The 17,453-nt window shown below is 39.7% G+C and overlaps 1 protein-coding gene across 10 annotated transcripts in view; it reads right to left on the reverse strand.

The window, feature by feature from the left end:
- PHF20 (PHD finger protein 20) overlaps nt 1-17,453 on the reverse strand; it is a 137,483-nt gene that overhangs the window by 68,929 nt on the left and 51,101 nt on the right. For all 10 annotated transcript variants that reach the window (XM_068525228.1, XM_068525235.1, XM_068525227.1 and 7 more), the window contains 5 exons: nt 11,029-11,108; nt 7,798-8,185; nt 3,391-3,504; nt 2,290-2,478; nt 924-1,103 (listed from right to left, as the gene is read on the reverse strand). In XM_068525228.1, coding sequence (XP_068381329.1) covers nt 924-1,103; nt 2,290-2,478; nt 3,391-3,504; nt 7,798-8,185; nt 11,029-11,108 — 951 coding nt within the window. The remainder of the gene's footprint in view (nt 1-923; nt 1,104-2,289; nt 2,479-3,390; nt 3,505-7,797; nt 8,186-11,028; nt 11,109-17,453) is intronic.

Below are 17,453 nucleotides of genomic sequence, written 5' to 3' on the forward strand. Positions count from 1 at the left end.
ATGGAATTACATTATAAATCGTAACAATAAGGTATCTATAAAATACTTCCCTGGTGGCACAGTGGTTAAGAATCCGCCTGCCAATGCAGGGCACACTGGTTTGAGCCCTGGTCCGGGAAGATCCCACATGCCGTGGAACCACTAAGCCCATGCACCACAACTACTGAGCCTGCACTCTAGACCCCGCAAGCCACAGCTACTGAAGCCCACGCACCTAGAGCCCGTGCTCCACAACAAGAGAAGCCGCCGCAATGAGAGGCCCACGCACAGCAACAAAGAGTAGCCCCCGCTCGCCGAAACTTGAGAAAGCCCGTGTGCAGCAATGAAGACACGATGCAACCAAAAATTAATCAATTTAAAAACAAAAACAAACAAACCAATACTTGGAAATGAAACAACACACTTCTAAGTAACCCATAGTCAACAAATAAATCATAGATATTTTGAACTGAATGAAAATGAAAATACAACATACCAAAATTCGTAGGATGTAGCTAAAGCAGTGCTTAGTGGGAAATTTTATAACTTTAAATGCTCATATTGGAAAAGAAGAAAAATCTAAAATTAATGACCTATGTTGCTAGAAACATTTAAAGGAAGAAAACAATAAAGATCAAAACAGAAATCAATGACATTAAAAAAAAAAACAAATAGAGAAAACTAAAGTAAAATGTTGGTTCTTTGAAATTATCGACAATAATCGATAAATCCTTAGCTATACTAATCAAGAAAAGAGAGGAAACCCAAATTACAATATCAGAAATGACAAGTATACAGCATTTTTAAAATGTATATAGCATTAAAATAAGAAAATATTATTAATAAAAGGTGAAAAAAAATCATTAGGAAAATCCATTTTTTTTAGTTCACAATCAAAGGAGAAGCAAAAGTATAAGAAGAGGATGTTAGCTCTAAATATGAACCTGCCACCGTAGAAATCTCTTGTAACTCAGCAAGGGGAGAAGCCGGTTCCGTTTTCATAGTGTTTTCTCCCATTGACTTGCAGTTCAACTCCAAGCCTGCAGGCCCCAGTCCATCCCCAGTGGAGTGGCAAGTTAGTGCAGATGAGACCTGGCCAGCTTCCAAAGGAGATTTCAACTGACCTAGAAGAAAAAAAGAAAGATTGGGGAACATATACATGTACATAATCTGAGAACCAAAAGTCCCACAAAAGACTGATAAAGGGGCTTCCCTGGTGGTGCAGTGGTTAAGAATCCGCCTGCCAATGCAGGGGACACGGGTTCGAGCCCTGGTCTGGGAAGATCCCACATGCCGCGAAGCGACTGGGCCCGTGAGCCACATTGCTAAGCCTGCGCATCTGGAGCCTGTGCTCCGCAACAAGAGAGGCCATGATAGTGAGAGGCCCGCGCACCACGATGAAGAGTGGCCCCCACTTGCCGCAACTAGAGAAAGCCCTTGCACAGAAATGAAGACCCAACACAGTCATAAATAAATAAATAAATAAAATTAAAAAAAAAAAAAGAATCCGCCTGCCAATGCAGGGGACACGGGTTCGAGCCCTGGTCTGGGAAGATCCCACATGCCATGGAACCACTAAGCCCATGGGCCACAACTACTGAGCCTGCACTCTACAGCCCGCGAGCCACAACTACTGAGCCTGCGCTCTTAGAGCCCGCAAGCCACAACTACTGAAGCCCGTGCTCCTAGAGCCTGTGCTCCGCAACGAGAAGCCATGGCAATGAGAAGCCTGTGCGCCTCAATGAAGAGTAGCCCCCACTCGCCACAACTAGCGAAAGCCCATGGGCAGCAATGAAAACCCAATGCAGCCAAAAATAAATTAATTAATAAATAAATTTTAAAAAAAAACTGATAAAGCCAGGGTCTTCTAGAGGAAACCATTCATTTCATGGCATACAAGAATACATTCACAGGTTCCAGCACACATAGCCAGGGCTGTGAGCGTATCAAAGAAGAAGGCTAATAAGGAGCTAAAGTGAAGGGAGGATCTGCTGGAAATATTAACAAAAAGGCAGAGGGACTGGAGTGAGATGGCATCAGAAAGACAGAGACAGGAACAGGGCTCTTCAAGCACTGTACCTCCAACCCAACATTCAGACATATATAAGCAAAACCAATCACAAATGCAAACAAAAGTTTGTCTATTAAATCTTCAGTGAAGAATGTAAGAAACACTGCAGCCAATTCAATAACTTGATTTCAAGACCATCTAAAACTTGTATAAGGCAGTACACAATGACAGATTTAGACTGGTTCTAACTAGACAGGGAGCATGCTGGCAAGACCATTCCAGAACAGACTCTGACTTACCTTCTTCAGACTCCTTGGTACCAGATGATGTGTTTTGCAAAGGATCAGTAGTAACCGTATCAACCAAATCTGATACAACCAAGTCAGGATCTAGGATCTCGTGGGTCCCATTAGTGGAGAGCCTGGAGGACCGTCTCCTTGATAAGTCTTTGTCAGTGTTTTCCGAGTAGTTTTTTGACTTTTCCTGGGCTATAAACCATTAAGAGAGTTGTAGTCAAGAGACCTGAAGAAATAATTCTGCTACTACAGATTTCTCGACTGGCTGCCTCTATAAGGGCTTCAACCAGAGACTTCTGGAATATTAGATCAATGATGAAAGGAAATACCCTATCCTGGTTTATAGTTTTAAGTAAAGGCACAGTCCTTCTGCCAGGATATAATTTCCCTAATTTAAGGATTCATGATTTGAAAATATGTGCCAAGGTCATGTCCCAATCTTGACAAGTTTTATTTTGGGGCTTTCCAACATAAAAGTCTGCATACTAACCTCCCAAGTCAGTGAGTTTACAGAGCCTTAGAGCCATCACAAATCCTTTCTGGAGCCAACAGGGTACTTTTAAAAAAATCAATAAATAGTATTTTTTTAATGGAAGTGTAGTTGGTTTACAATGTTGTGATAGTTTCAGGTGTACAGCAAAGTGACAGTTTCAGGTATGTACATATATATATGTACATATGTATGTGTGTACATATGTATATATATTCTTTTTCAGATTCTTTTCCACTATAGGTTATTATAAGATATTGAATATAGTTCTCTGTACTATACAGTAAAATCAATAGATAGTATTTTTAAAGTTTCACTCAGCATATGAAATCCATCCCTTCCTAAGCCATTAAATTTCCAGTGGAATTCACATCAGATGTAGTTTATGGGTATAGAGACAACACTACTGACCCCAACATTAACACAGCTTGTGCTTTGAGATTTATTTTTCCTCTAGCAGAACTCCTCTGATCCAACCACATCCCACTCACACTAGACCCTGTGATCAAGGACAAGCATCAGCGCCTATAAGGAATAGGGGACAAGATGGACACAGGGGAATTAACCCAATGGATGTCAAGTTCTAGCCACACATACACAAACTGAAGACTCACATGAATTTTTGTCAAGCCGAGGACGCTTTAATGGGACTTCACTTCCTTTTGATATCTTCCGTCTTCTCAATTCCAATGTTATTGGTTGCAAAGTTTGAGAGTTTGAATCCACAGCTATAATGTATATAAAACCACACCAATAAATGTATGTAGTTTCTTAGTGACCAATCCTCATATTATATGTAAATAAAGCATATATATAAACATCCACACACATCCTTGCATGATAAATAGGCCCTCAAAGGGAATTCTTACTTAAGCCAAAAGGGAAAAAAAAAGTGAAATGGGTGAGATATTACTTCCTTTTAGGAGACGCAGACACCCTGCAGACTGACCTCCTGAATCTTTTTGGTTTCTCCTATGACCCAGCTCTATTCATATATTTATCTCCTGAAACCCTCTCTTTAAATACCCCAACGTGACTGCTTTAAAATATGAGGGTACAAAGGCAACAGAAAAGTCATTTTTATCACAATCAAATCTTCTTATCAAAATTTGGCTTATACAATACTCAGGAAATCCACCAGGCAGGCTAATTCTTAAAATGTGTACCCTGGGACTATGGTTTGATTATTATTTTCAACCTCTACTTACTAAATTGATTAGCTTGGCATTGGTCCTAATTTTGAAGGACCAAAAAGAATGTCAACATTTACAACACCTCTTAAAAACAATTCCAGAAAAATCTCAGGAGACTATGCCATATGATAGTCAGTGCCAGGCAAGGCTGCTTAACACTGGAAAATCCAGCCCTGACATAATTTAGCAGTGCAGAAGCTAAACCCTTAGATAGTATTCATTCTTTATTTTTATTTTTTTAATTATTTTTAAAAGTTAATTAATTAATTTATTTATTTTTGGCTGCGTTGGGTCTTCGTTGCTACGCGCGGGCTTTCTCTAGTTACAGCCAGCGGGGGCTACTCTTCATTGCAGTGTGCAGGCTTCTCATTACAGTGGCTTCTCTTGTTGTGGAGCAGGGGCTCTAGGCACGCAGGCTTCAGTAGTTGTGGTGCATGGGCTCAGTAGTTGTGGCTCGTGGGCTCTAGAGCACAGACTCAGTAGTTATGGTGCACGGGCTTAGTTGCTCTGTGGCATGTGGGATCTTCCCGGACCAGGAATCGAACCCATGTGCCCTGTATTGGCAGGCTGATTCTTAACCACTGCGCCACCAGGGAAGTCCCTCACTCTTTATTTTTAAACCTAACACTTAAGAAGTTCTCCCCCATGAGGAAAGGTGAGAATCCAAAAGGCAGGCAAAAGAAAAAAAACAAAAGAAAAGAAATAGTGGGGGACTTCCCTGGTGGCACAGTGGTTAAGACTCCGCCTGCCAATGCAGGGGACATGGGTTCAAGCCCTGGTCCGGGAAGATCCCACATGCTGCAGAGCAACTAAGCCCGTGCGCCACAACTACTGAGCCTGTGCTCTAGAGCCCGCATGCCACAACTACTGAAGTCCACACACCTAGAGCCCGTGCTCTGCAACAAGAGAAGCCACCACAATGAGAAGCCCACACACTGCAATGAAGAGTAGCCCCTGCTCGTTGCAACTAGAGAAAGCCTGTGCGCAGCAACGAAGACCCAATGCAGCCAAAAATTAATTAATTAATTAATTTAAAAAAAAAAAAAAAAGAAAGAAAAGGAAAGAAATTGGGAAGCTTGAGGCAAAGGTAGGGCTGGGGGTCTGATGAAGGTTGAAATGAGATAAAGAAGCAGCCAGGAGAAAGAAGAGGGAGGAAGGGAAGGAAATGGGAGGGGAAGGGGGAAGGGAGAGAAAAGACTCGTCTAAGACCAGCAGCTTCAGACCTGCCATGTCAAATGGCCAAAGGAGACAGGGCAGAGCTCTGAGGAGGCAAACCTGATGAGAATGCTGAACTCTTTGGCTCTTCCTGTGTTCAGTCTTCTCAATGGGCCAACATTATTTTGTTCCAAGGGTGGGAACTTGGAGATCACACACATTCCAAATTAAACACAAACAACCTTCCCCAAACAGCTCAGATCCTGTTCCAATAAGGTCTGTACAATCTAGAGAGCTCAAGACTCCACCGTGTCAATGAACTTATTCCAAGCAATTTTTAAAGGGGATTTGAACTATATATTAGATACTGGCAAACCTTCTTCACTTTGATACCACATACAAACTGGGGCTGACCATACAGAACTTCAGTGTTTCCCAAACTCTTATTACAGTAAGAATTATCTGGGAAGGTTGTTAACAATTAGCATTCCCAGATCCTGCTTCAGAAAATTCTGACTGGGGAGGAATGCCTCAGGGAAGTGTTAACAGTAAGCTTAGAAAACTCCAGTTCTCTATTAACTTGATCCTATCTGGTGTGAAATCCTACACTTAATAAAAAGGCCTGCTTATTATATCCCACATCTTAAAACGGTACACTGCCCAGAGGTTTAAAACCTCCGGACTTTCTCAATTAGGGTTCCTCGTTTGAAAACAGAACACAAAGGTAATTTTCTCAATTCTCCCAAGAGTGGTTTATCATTCTAGTATCACTCTCAATTTGCAGAAGTCAATTCATTAGAGGTCACAGATGCCTTGGGCATTAGAGCTTAATTCTCTCTTGGAACCCTACTGAGAAAGCCAATGAGGCCAGTGCTGTCCAGTAGACATATGAGAGCCATAAATGGAAGCCACATAGGTAATTTTCAATTTTTAGTTGTCACTTTAAGAAGTTTAAAAAAGTGAAATTAATTTTAAGAATATATTTTATTTAACCCAATACATCCAAAACATCATTCCAACATGTAGTCAATGTTTTTAAGTTATTGAGATATTTTACATTCCTGGGTGTTTGTTTGTTTTGTTTTGTACTATTTGAAAACCAGTGTGGTTTTTTGTTTTGTTTTGGCCACGCTGCACGGCTAGCAGCATCTTAACTCCCCGACCAGGCATTGAACCCTCGGTGCTAAAAGTGCAGAGTCCTAACCACTGGACCACCAGGGAATTCCCTCCCTTGTGTATTTTACAAGTTACAGCCCATCTCAATTCAGAGTAGCCACATTTCAAGTGCTCAATAACCACAGGTGGCTAGCAGCTACCATATCGGACGGCACAGGTCTAGGCTCTAGTTAGGCACAGGGACAATTCCAGCATGCTCAGATCTTGAAAGTGAAACCCACTTATAACCACTGAAGGGGGAAGTGCCTTACTTCATCTGGGAAGATATCAATCTATTGTCTTATTTCATACCTTAAAATTAGAAGATGTAAGAAGGCTGTCTACTGGGAACGAGTACTAATACATTTATTTGAAGTAAATAAAGGTAGAGTTTTTGCCACAGAAATTAAGTCTGGTGTAGCTGTCTGGATTGATAGATAGGACTGGCTTTGCATTCTACATCATAAGGGAACAACAAATGAGCTAACTCTGTAGTTCCACAGTTTTGATGAGAATATATTTTGTCATATTTTATATTTTAAATTTACCTTTGGCAGCTATTCAAACTTGTAAGAAAAAAACAGATATCACTTTTTTTGTTTTTGGCCTCACCACAGATCGTGTGGGATCTTAGTTCCCCGACCGGGGATCGGACCCGCGCCCCCCGCAGTGGAAGCGTGAAGTCTTAACTGCTGAACTGCCAGGGAAGTCCCCAGGTATCACTTTAAAACTAGGGGATTCACAGTTTTTCAATATTTATGTAAAGAACATGTAAACAAGAATGTCTGAAGGCCATTGCCAGATAATCACAGGCAGTGTTCAGTCTAGAGATCCTGGGGGTTCTTCACGCCACTCAGTCTAGAGAAGGAATGTTTGCCTTAGGAAGAAATTCAGGGTTTGTTTCTTTCTTGGCTATTCTAGAAGAATTCCATATTTCAACTTTTTAAAATAATTGTGTATTCTTCCCTAAATCCTCTAACCTTGACTCTACCAATTAGCCATCTCAGCTTTTTATTTAGACGGGGAAAATTTCTGATCCATAATCACTCTCCAGAGATCTCAATTTCAAATGTACCCATACCTTCCTAGGTCCAGTGTTCTTTCTTGTCGCCTCCTCCAGATGCCCACCCCTATTTACTTCTCCTTTCCCCTTTCATGTCGCTCATGAAAATGCTATTTCCTGATTCTACGTTCTAGTAAGCTTACTTAAAGTGAAATCATTTGAACTGGCAAAAGCAAAAGGCGTTATTAGCTTATTAGGCTTTATCATATAAGCTGAAGTATCTAGTGAAGAGTTATCTGTCACCCCAGAAGCCCAGTCAAGAACGTGTTTCCGAAACTTATGTTCACCTGGATATATGCCTCCCATAAAATTCAGCTCTATGGGCATGACTTGTTTTTAGATGACAGGATGATTCAAAGTCAGTCACAAAAACAAAGGCTTGAAGTACAGAAGTTATAAAGAACCACAAAGGACCACAGAAGAACACTCTGGCATTGCACGCTTGGGAAACTCACCAGTAGGCGCTATGGAAGGGGGTCTGCCTCGCTTTCTTTTTGGCTCCCTCAAGCTTTCTTGTGGACTCTTCACAATGTCATTTTCAGGTTTCTTATCCACTTGAGCATCTCCAGAATACTCTCTGTCATTTTCTGAAATGTTCTCCTTATCTTCCTTCTCGTTCTTGGGAAGGCTCTTCTCCGACACCTTCCCCTTTTCAGAACAGATTAACTTTCCTTCTTTATCAGGCTGTTTGGGTCTCTTTTCTGTCTTTAAGGCTTTGTCCTCTTTGTCTTTCTTCACATTGGCTGTGGCTTTTCTCTGCTCTTTAAACTTCTCTCGTTTATCAGGAGATGATGAAAGACTTTTGTGTTCTGTTTCTTTAGGCCTAGCATTACCCACAATATTCTAAAATGAGCAAAATAGCGATAAAACACACTTTGGGATTACTTGCAAATATAAAATCAGATTTTTTTTGTAAACTTATGAAGACAAAGAAATTAAAAGAGGACATGTATCAGGTCACGTAATGGAAAGCACCACTGAAAATATACACCCATATTCTGAGGTTTGAAAACCCGTCCTAAGTTTAAAGAAAATAACAGCCATGTTCAATTCCTTCTGACACAATGCTATCTCCCTTTTGATTAGTAAGTCACTAAAAAATAATTAAAGGGACAGACAACTACCCCAGGGACCTCTTCTGGGAAGCAATCTTTTTGACAGAGATGCCTTCATGCCCCATCTGTCTCCTCCCAAGAATGACTACACTGACCCAGGGCCTTTCAGAGGCTGGCTCAGTTTGCCAGCAGATGCTGATGTCCTGTGTAGAGAAGAACCCAAACTGATAACTAGAGGCGAACCGGAAAGCTGTAAAGATTTTCCATCTCAAAAACAGGGTCTTTGCTTCCTCTACTGGGTAAAGGCTGTGCTCAGTCGAACAAGCCACCTACTGCGTTCCTGAGCTACTGAGTTTTTGTCCATTAGGAGAAAGTACTGTTTCTTGGTTACTTTCCTCCTAAATTACTTTTTCAAAATTCATCTTAAAAGTCTTGTGTCCTAGTATACTGTCTCATAATAAAGCCAGCTCTGAAAGCTCTGGAGTTTCCAAAACTACAATTAAGTTTATTTGTGTAAGTATCTTTCTTCCAAGACCTCAAGAGAAGAGCAGAGACCACCACACCATGTTCATATTGGATCCCTAGCACCAAGCACACACTTGGCACACAGATTTCTGCCAGGAGCAGGAAGGACTGCCTAAATACACAGTGAGTAAAAGTTTAATTTGTTCCAGAGGGAAAAGTAATAAACAAGGAGAATCCCTGTGGTTAGAAACTAAAAGAAAATATTTTTTTCAAGTCCCCAAAATTTTCTGAAAGCAGCCAGGTTTGAGAACAAGCACTCCTCAGTAACTGCTGGCAGAAATAAAAATTGCAACCACCAGGAAGGGGGGTTGGCAATTTAGGTCAAAAGTCTTATGTTTATACTTTTGAAGTAGAATGAATTCCTAGAAATGAAATCTGCTAACAAAATAATCAGACGTGTGTACCCAGATTTACAAATATCCTTAAATGACCATTAGAAAACTGGTTACACAAAGTAGGGTTACATACATATTATAAATACTACTTAGCCATTAAAAGCTATATTCCCATACAGTACTTAGGAACTTGGGAAAATGTTATTTTGTTAAAAGAGCAAGTTATAGAACAGTAACATATGACTCAAATTTGGAAAAGAAAAATATATATACATAAATATCTTTTTAAAAAAATACAGAAGGCTATACATTAAAATGTTATGAGCAATTGCATCTAGATGATAGAATTATACAATTTTTACTTTCTTTGCACTTTTCTGTACTTTCTAAGTTTTCTACAGCAAACATATATTGTTTCTATAACTTCAAAAAAAGATAAATGTTCCTGAAATATAGATTATCAAACCACTTAGGGCAGTACAATCCTATTTAAAAAACAAAAAACAAAAAAACAATCTACTCTAATACTACATGAAAAAAGCTTCAAAAATTGTCTGACAGATATTTGTAAGAAATTTTGCTTTGTAAGTGGCCTAGCTGAGAAGTCATTTATCCAAACCACTATGTCCTCTTGGAAAAGAAAAACAAACAGGAGCCATGGGCCTGTGCTTGACCACCTGCCAGGTCTGAGATGACATGAGACACTCAGAGCCAGCTGGGAATTGAGGACTGAAGACCCACAAATCCATACAGGGTGAGGTGCCCATCCCCAAGCCAAGGCACCATGAGTACTATCAATCAGAGGAAACAGATGAACGTTTGTTATGTGGAGCCCTAGACTTCCATTTGTGGAAATTCTAGATACAATCTGACAGTTCTGGACATGTTCTTAATACAGTCCTCTATCTATCTATAATTTTGTCAATTTTCTGAAGAGGAAAACCAGAAAGGCAAAAACACTTTTGAGATTATCTTTAACAATATCATGCATCATGATGCTTTGGAATTGCTAAATATATGTTCAGAAGAATTTATTAGAAGGTTCCAGGATTACCAAATACTGTCATATCAACAACCACCCAAAGAAGTAAATAACAATTAGTTACAATCAGAATCTTTCCCCTCAGCTATTTCATTAAGACATAAATATGAAAAAAACTAAAAGGGAAAAAAAAATCATGAAGAAAGTAGGCAACACTTCTAGATGGCCAGCATCTATCTGTGTGCACCATATTTCCAGTATCAAAACTCAGGACCCGTGCTTAGACAAGTACATGGATGGTGAAAGGGACAAAAGGAAACAAAATTTTCAACCCAGGCACATCTAGCACAAGTGCTTGCCAAATCTATGCCAAATGGCGGCTCCATAACCACCAAGCCATGGTCCTGAGCTGAAGGACAAAGTCAGATGAGGAGAAAATATCTCCATCTCTTCAACCACTCAGCAAGTTCCCTGTGAGGGGAAACAGCTCTGTGGGCAGGGCACAGGAAGAGAGAAAAAAGAATAACAACCAGGTGCTTTGGGAAAAAGACAGATAACAGGTAATGGTACTCAAGTACTGGCACTTCTGAAAAGAATTGGTATGAAAAGAAAAAGGCAGAGAGAGAGACAAATATTTACAATTTCTGAAAACTTGCGTATTGCTCTCTGGTGAAATCATGTCAGATGAAGGAAAGATTTTGTCATCATAAACAAATGTAACATCTTTGAGAAACAAAACTATAACATTAGCATTATTCATACCACAGCGCATAAAACCACATCTCTCACCTGATCTTTCGAAAAAGCTTTGACATGAATATGTTTGACAGTCTGAACTACTCCATCATAAAATTTCACAGTGTAAGTACCTAAAATTCAAAAAGATATGATTTTAACTTGCAGTTTCATGAAAGCAATAAAACTTTTCAAAGCATAAACACAAGGGAGCTCCAACCACAATAATAAACATATGGGAATTAAAAAGTTGTTCAAGAATCACATTCAGTCTTACTTATGTCCAAGATAATAGTACACTTGCCTTTTCCTCTTTATCTTTACAAATCTTTTTATCTGAACAAATCAAAATCCATCAAAAAAAACCTCATTTTTATGGTGCTTCACTAAATCTTAAAAACTTGCACTGACTTAGACCAAGAACAAAGAGCAGTAAAACAATTAAGAATGTAAGGAAACACCAACAATGAACTATCAGAGAAATTAAGGGAACAATCCCATTTATTGTTGCATCAAAAAGAATAAGATACCGAGGAATAAACCTACCTAAGAAGGTGAAAGACCTGTACATGGAAAACTATAAGACACTGATGTAAGAAACTGAAGATGGAAAGATATATTGTGTTACACTCTTGGTGGGAATGTAAACTGGTGCAGCCACTGTGGAAAAAACTGTATAGAGGTTTCTCAAAATACTAAAAATAGAATTACCACATGACCCAGCAATTCCACTCCTTGGTATATATCTGAAAAAAACAAAAGCACTAATTCGAAAAGATACATGCACCCCAATGTTCACAGCATTATTTACAATTGCCAAGATATGGAAGCAATCTAAGTGTCCATCAACAGATGGATGGATAAAAGAGGTGGTACATATATATACATATACATATACAATGGAATACTACTCAACCATGAAAAAAGAATGAAATTTTGACATTTGCAGCAACATGGATGGACTTGGAGAGTATTACGCTAAGTGAAATAAATTAGACAAGACAAATACTATATGATCTCACGTGTGGAATCTAAAAAATACAACAAAGTAGTGAATATAACAAAAAAGAAACAGATTCACAGACACAGAGAACAAACTAGTGGTTACCCGTAGGGAGAAGGAAACAGAGGAGAGGCAAAATAGGGATAGGAGATTAAGAAGTACAAACTATTTTTTTTTTTTTTCCCACACACACACACTGTATTTTATTTTTACAAGAGATAAATAGACTGACACCAAGCATTGTACATGGATGACCACAACAAAAGCAACGATGACTGCACTTACCAAACATGAAACACACTCATACTATGTCATAATATTGACATTCAGTCCAGTAATCCTCCACTGTAAGTACAAACTATTATGTATAAAATAATGTACAAGGATATATTATTCAACACAGGGAATATAGCCAATATTTTATAAGAACTATAAATGGAGTGTAACCTTTAAAAATTGTGAATCACTATATTTACACCTGTAACATATAATATTGTATGTCAACTATACTTCAGTTAAAAAAAATAGGATATAAGGAAAATACAGATTTATTTATTGCTTGGTGAATTATTAATGTTTATCACTTAATCTTTATTTTCTGGGCTTAGAAGTAGTAATATCTTTTAAACTTTACAAGAAATACGACCATCTGCTAACGGTATTATGTTTTTAGAGGTCACATTACTCTCAAAATCCATATGAATTAGCTGCATATTACAATGTTTCAAAATAGAGACTAGGCCAAAGCACTAAATGGTGACCGCTACATTGTTAGTTTTGTTCCTTTTTTTTTTTTTTTTTAAGTCCAACAAAAATCACTCTCTGCTAAAAAACCGAAACTGGAAATACAAATAATCTTATCTCCCCAAATAAGGCATCCAACTACAAAAGTTCTCATTAGCTGTACTCAAACCAACACTTTCAAACTTTTGCATTTTAGAACCCACCCATTTCTCTGTCTCTCTCTCTCTCTCTTTTTTTTCTTTTTGGTCCCAGGGATTTATTAAAAAAAAAAAAAAAAATTACAGTTAATCTTGTCAAGATTATCAATGAACCACTGGTAGTCATGTAATGATTTACCACTAGTAAACATGGTCAGTTTTCAGGACCAATTTACTACCCAACATGGAAGAAATAAAATAAATCCCAAGGGTTGGGAGCAGAATAATGCAACGATGAAGTTAAGATCTTCTGGCTGGTTGCCTCCTTCTTATACATTCTCTCCCCACCCACCGGCCCTCTCCTCCAGCCCTGAATAGGGTCCTGCCCATGGCTAGCCACCTCTACTGAAACCCTCCCTCTTCAGTGTTCAAAGTCCAAGCAATCTGAGCCCAATTATTTTCCAAACCTTATTTCGAATTACCAGCATACAATACCCACCAACACAAAGTGACTAGCTACTTGCCACCCACTGAAACTGTCTTGTAACATTTCCACCTCCACATCTTTATCAAAGTGTTTTCCTGCCTGTAATGTGCCACTCATTGATCCTTAAGCACTCAGCTCAAAAGACCACAATAGTTCAGTAAAAGCTTCCTGACTTCCCTGCTACTGGAGAGTTCTCCCTCCTCTGAACTTCTCAGACTCATTTGGTACCTGGCCTGCAGAGCCTCACATTTAGGTGCCTTCATATAGAAGGCAGATCCCAAATCGAAGGCAGGCTCTCCAAGGCTAGAGACCACATCTGACACTAGTTTCTCACACAGCGCCAGGCTCACTGTAACCAGTGTTTCTCAAAGTGTAGTCCCCAGACCAGCAGCATCAACAACCCTGTGAAATTACAGGAAATGCAAGTTATCAGCCCCACCCTCAATATGCTGAATCAAAAACTCTGGCAGTGTGACACAGATATGTGTTTTAATAAGGGCTTGAGGACTTCGCTGGTGGTGCAGTGGTTAAGAATCTGTCAGCCGATGCAGGGGACACAGGTTCCGGCCCTGGTCCTGGAAGATCCTACATGCCACAGAGCAGCTAAGCCCATGAGCCACAACTACTAAGCCTGTGCTCTACAGCCTGTGAGCCACTACTGAAGCCCACGCACATAGAGCCCATGCTCCGCAACAAGAGAAGCCACTGCAATGAGAAGCCCACACACCGCAACAAAGTGCAGCCCCTGTTCGCCACAACTAGAAGAAAGCCTGCACGCAGCAACGAAGACACAATGCAACCAAAAATTTAAAAAAAAAAAGACTCCATCTTGCGAGAACACCAAAATCACAACTAACTGCTGAACAATCATCAACAGGAAGACACTGGAACTCACCAAAAAACATACCCCACATACAAAGACAAAGGAGAAGCCACAATGAGATGGTAGGAGGGGCACAATCACAATAAAATCAAATCCCATAACTGCTGGGTGGGTGACTGACAAACTGGAGAACACTTATACCACAAAAGTCCACCAACTGGAGTGAAGGTTCAGAGCTCAACGTCAGGCTTCCCAATCTAGGGGTCTGGCAACGGGAGGAGGAATTCCTAGAGAATCAGACTTTGAAGGCTAGTGGGATTTGATTGCAGGACTTTGACAGGACTGGAGGAAACAGAGACTCCACTCTTGGAGGGCACACACAAAGTAGTGTGCGCATTGGGACCCAGGGGAAGGAGCAGTGACCCCACAGGAGACTGAACCAGACCTACCTGCTAGTGTTGGAGGGTCTCCTGCAGAGGCGGGGGGTGGCTCTGTCTCACCGTGAGGACAAGGACACTGGCAGCAAAAGTTCTGGGAAGTACTCCTTGGCATGAGCCCTCCCAGAGTCTGCCATTAGCCCCAGCAAAGAGCACGGGTAGGCTCTAGTGTTGGGCTGCCTCAGGCCAAACAACGAACAGGGAGGGAATCCAGCCCCACCCATCAGCAGTAAAGCGGATTAAAGTTTTACTGAGCTCTGCCCATCAGAGCAACAGCCAGCTCTACCCACCACCAGTCCCTCCCATCAGGAAACTTGCACAAGCCTCTTAGATAGCCTCATCCACCAGAGGGCAGACAGCAGAAGCAAGAAGAACTACAATCCTGCAGCCTGTGCAATGAAAACCACATTCACAGAAACACAGACAAGATGAAAAGGCAGAGGGCTATGTACCAGATGAAGGAACAAGATAAAACCCCAGAAAAACAACTAAATGAAGTGGAGATAGGCAACCTTCCAGAAAAAGAATTCAAAATAATGATAGTGAAGATGATCCAGGACCTCGGAAAAAGAATTAAGGCAAAGATCGAGAAGATGCAAGAAATGTTTAACAATGACCTAGAAGAATTAAAGAACAAACAAACAGAGATGACCAATACAATAACTGAAATGAAAACTACACTGGAAGGAATCAATAGCAGAATAACTGAGGCAGAAGAATGGATAAGTGACCTGGAAGACAGAATGGTGGAATTCACTGCTGCAGAACAGAATGAAGAAAAAAGAATGAAAAGAAATGAAGACAGCCTAAGAGACCTCTGGGACGACATTAAACGCAACAACATTCGCATTTTAGGGGTCCCAGAAGGAGATGAGAGAGAGAAAAGATCAGAGAAAATATTTGAAGAGATTATAGTCGAAAACTTCCCTAACACATGAAAGGAAACAGCCACCCAAGTCCAGGAAACACAGAGAGTCCCATACAGGATAAACCCAAGGAGAAACACGCCGAGACACATAGTAATCAAATTGGCAAAAATTAAAGACAAACAAAAATTATTGAAAGCAGCCAAGGGAAAAATGACAAATAACATACAAGGGAACTCCCGTAAGGTTAACAGCTAATTTCTCAGCAGAAACTCTACAAGCCAGAAGGGAGTGGCATAATATATTTAAAGTGATGAAAGGGAAGAACCTACAACCAAGGGTACTCTACCCAGCAAGGATCTCATTCAGATTCGATGGAGAAATCAAAAGCTTTACAGACAAGCAAAAGCTAAGAGAATTCAGCACCACCAAACCAGCTCTACAACAGAATAATGCTAAAAGAACTTCTCTAAGTGGGAAACACAAGAGAAGAAAAGGACCTACAAAAACAAACCCAAAACAATTAAGAAAATGGTCATAGGAACATACATATCGATAATTACCTTAAACGTGAATGGATTAAATGCTCCAACCAAAAGACACAGGCTTGCTGAATGGATACAAAAACAAGACCCATATATATGCTGTCTACAAGAGACCCACTTCAGACCTAGGGACACATACAGACTGAAAGTGAGGGGATGGAAAAAGATATTCCATGCAAATGGAAATCAAAAGAAAGCTGGAGTAGCAATACTCATATCAGATAAAATAGACTTTAAAATAAAGAATGTTACAAGAGACAAGGAAGGACACTACATAATGATCAAGGGATCCATCCAAGAAGAAGATATAACAATTATAAATATATATGCACCCAACATAGGAGCACCTCAATACATAAGGCAACTGCTAACAGCTATAAAAGAGGAAATCGACAGTAACACAATAATAGTGGGGGACTTTAACACCTTACTTACACCAATGGACAGATCATCCAAACAGAAAATTAATAAGGAAACACAAGCTTTAAATGACACAATAGCCCAGATAGATTTAATTGATATTTATAGGACATTCCATCCAAAAACAGCAGATTACACTTTCTTCTCAAGTGTGCATGGAACATTCTCCAGGATAGATGACATCTTGGGTCACAAATCAAACCTCAGTAAATTTAAGAAAACTGAAATCATATCAAGCATCTTTTCTGACCACAACGCTATGAGATTAGAAATGAATTACAGGGAAAAAAACGTAAAAAACACAAACACATAGAGGCTAAACAATATGTTACTAAATAACTAAGAGATCACTGAAGAAATCAACGAGGAAATCAAAAAATACCTAGAGACAAATGACAATGAAAACACGACGATCCAAAACCTATGGGATGCAGCAAAAGCAGTTCTAAGAGGGAAGTGTATAGCTATAGAAGCCTACCTCAAGAAACAAGAAAAATTTCAAATAAACAATCTAACCTTACACCTAAGAAATAGAGAAAGAAGAACAAACAAAACCCAAAGTTAGCAGAAGGAAAGAAATCATAAAGATCAGAGCAGAAATAGAAATAGAAACAAAGAAAACAATAGCAAAGATCAATAAAACTAAAAGCTGGTTCTTTGAGAAGATCAACAAAATTGATAAACCATCAGCCAGACTCATCAAGAAAAAGAGGGAGAGGACTCAAATCAATAAAATTAGAAATGAAAAAGGAGAAGTTACAACAGACACCGCAGAAATACAAAGCATCCTAAGAGACTACTACAAGCAACTCTATGCCAATAAAATGGACAACCTGGAAGAAATGGACAAATTCTTAGAAAGGTATAACCTCCCAAGACTGAACCAGGAAGAAATAGAAAATATGAACAGACCAATCACAAGTAATGAAATTGAAACTGTGATTAAAACTCTTCCAACAAACAAAAGTCCAGGACCACATGGCTTCACAGGTGAATTCTATCAAACATTTAGAGAAG

Source organism: Eschrichtius robustus, chromosome 16 (genome assembly GCF_028021215.1).
Source record: "Eschrichtius robustus isolate mEscRob2 chromosome 16, mEscRob2.pri, whole genome shotgun sequence".
Taxonomy (NCBI): Eukaryota; Metazoa; Chordata; class Mammalia; order Artiodactyla; family Eschrichtiidae; genus Eschrichtius; species Eschrichtius robustus.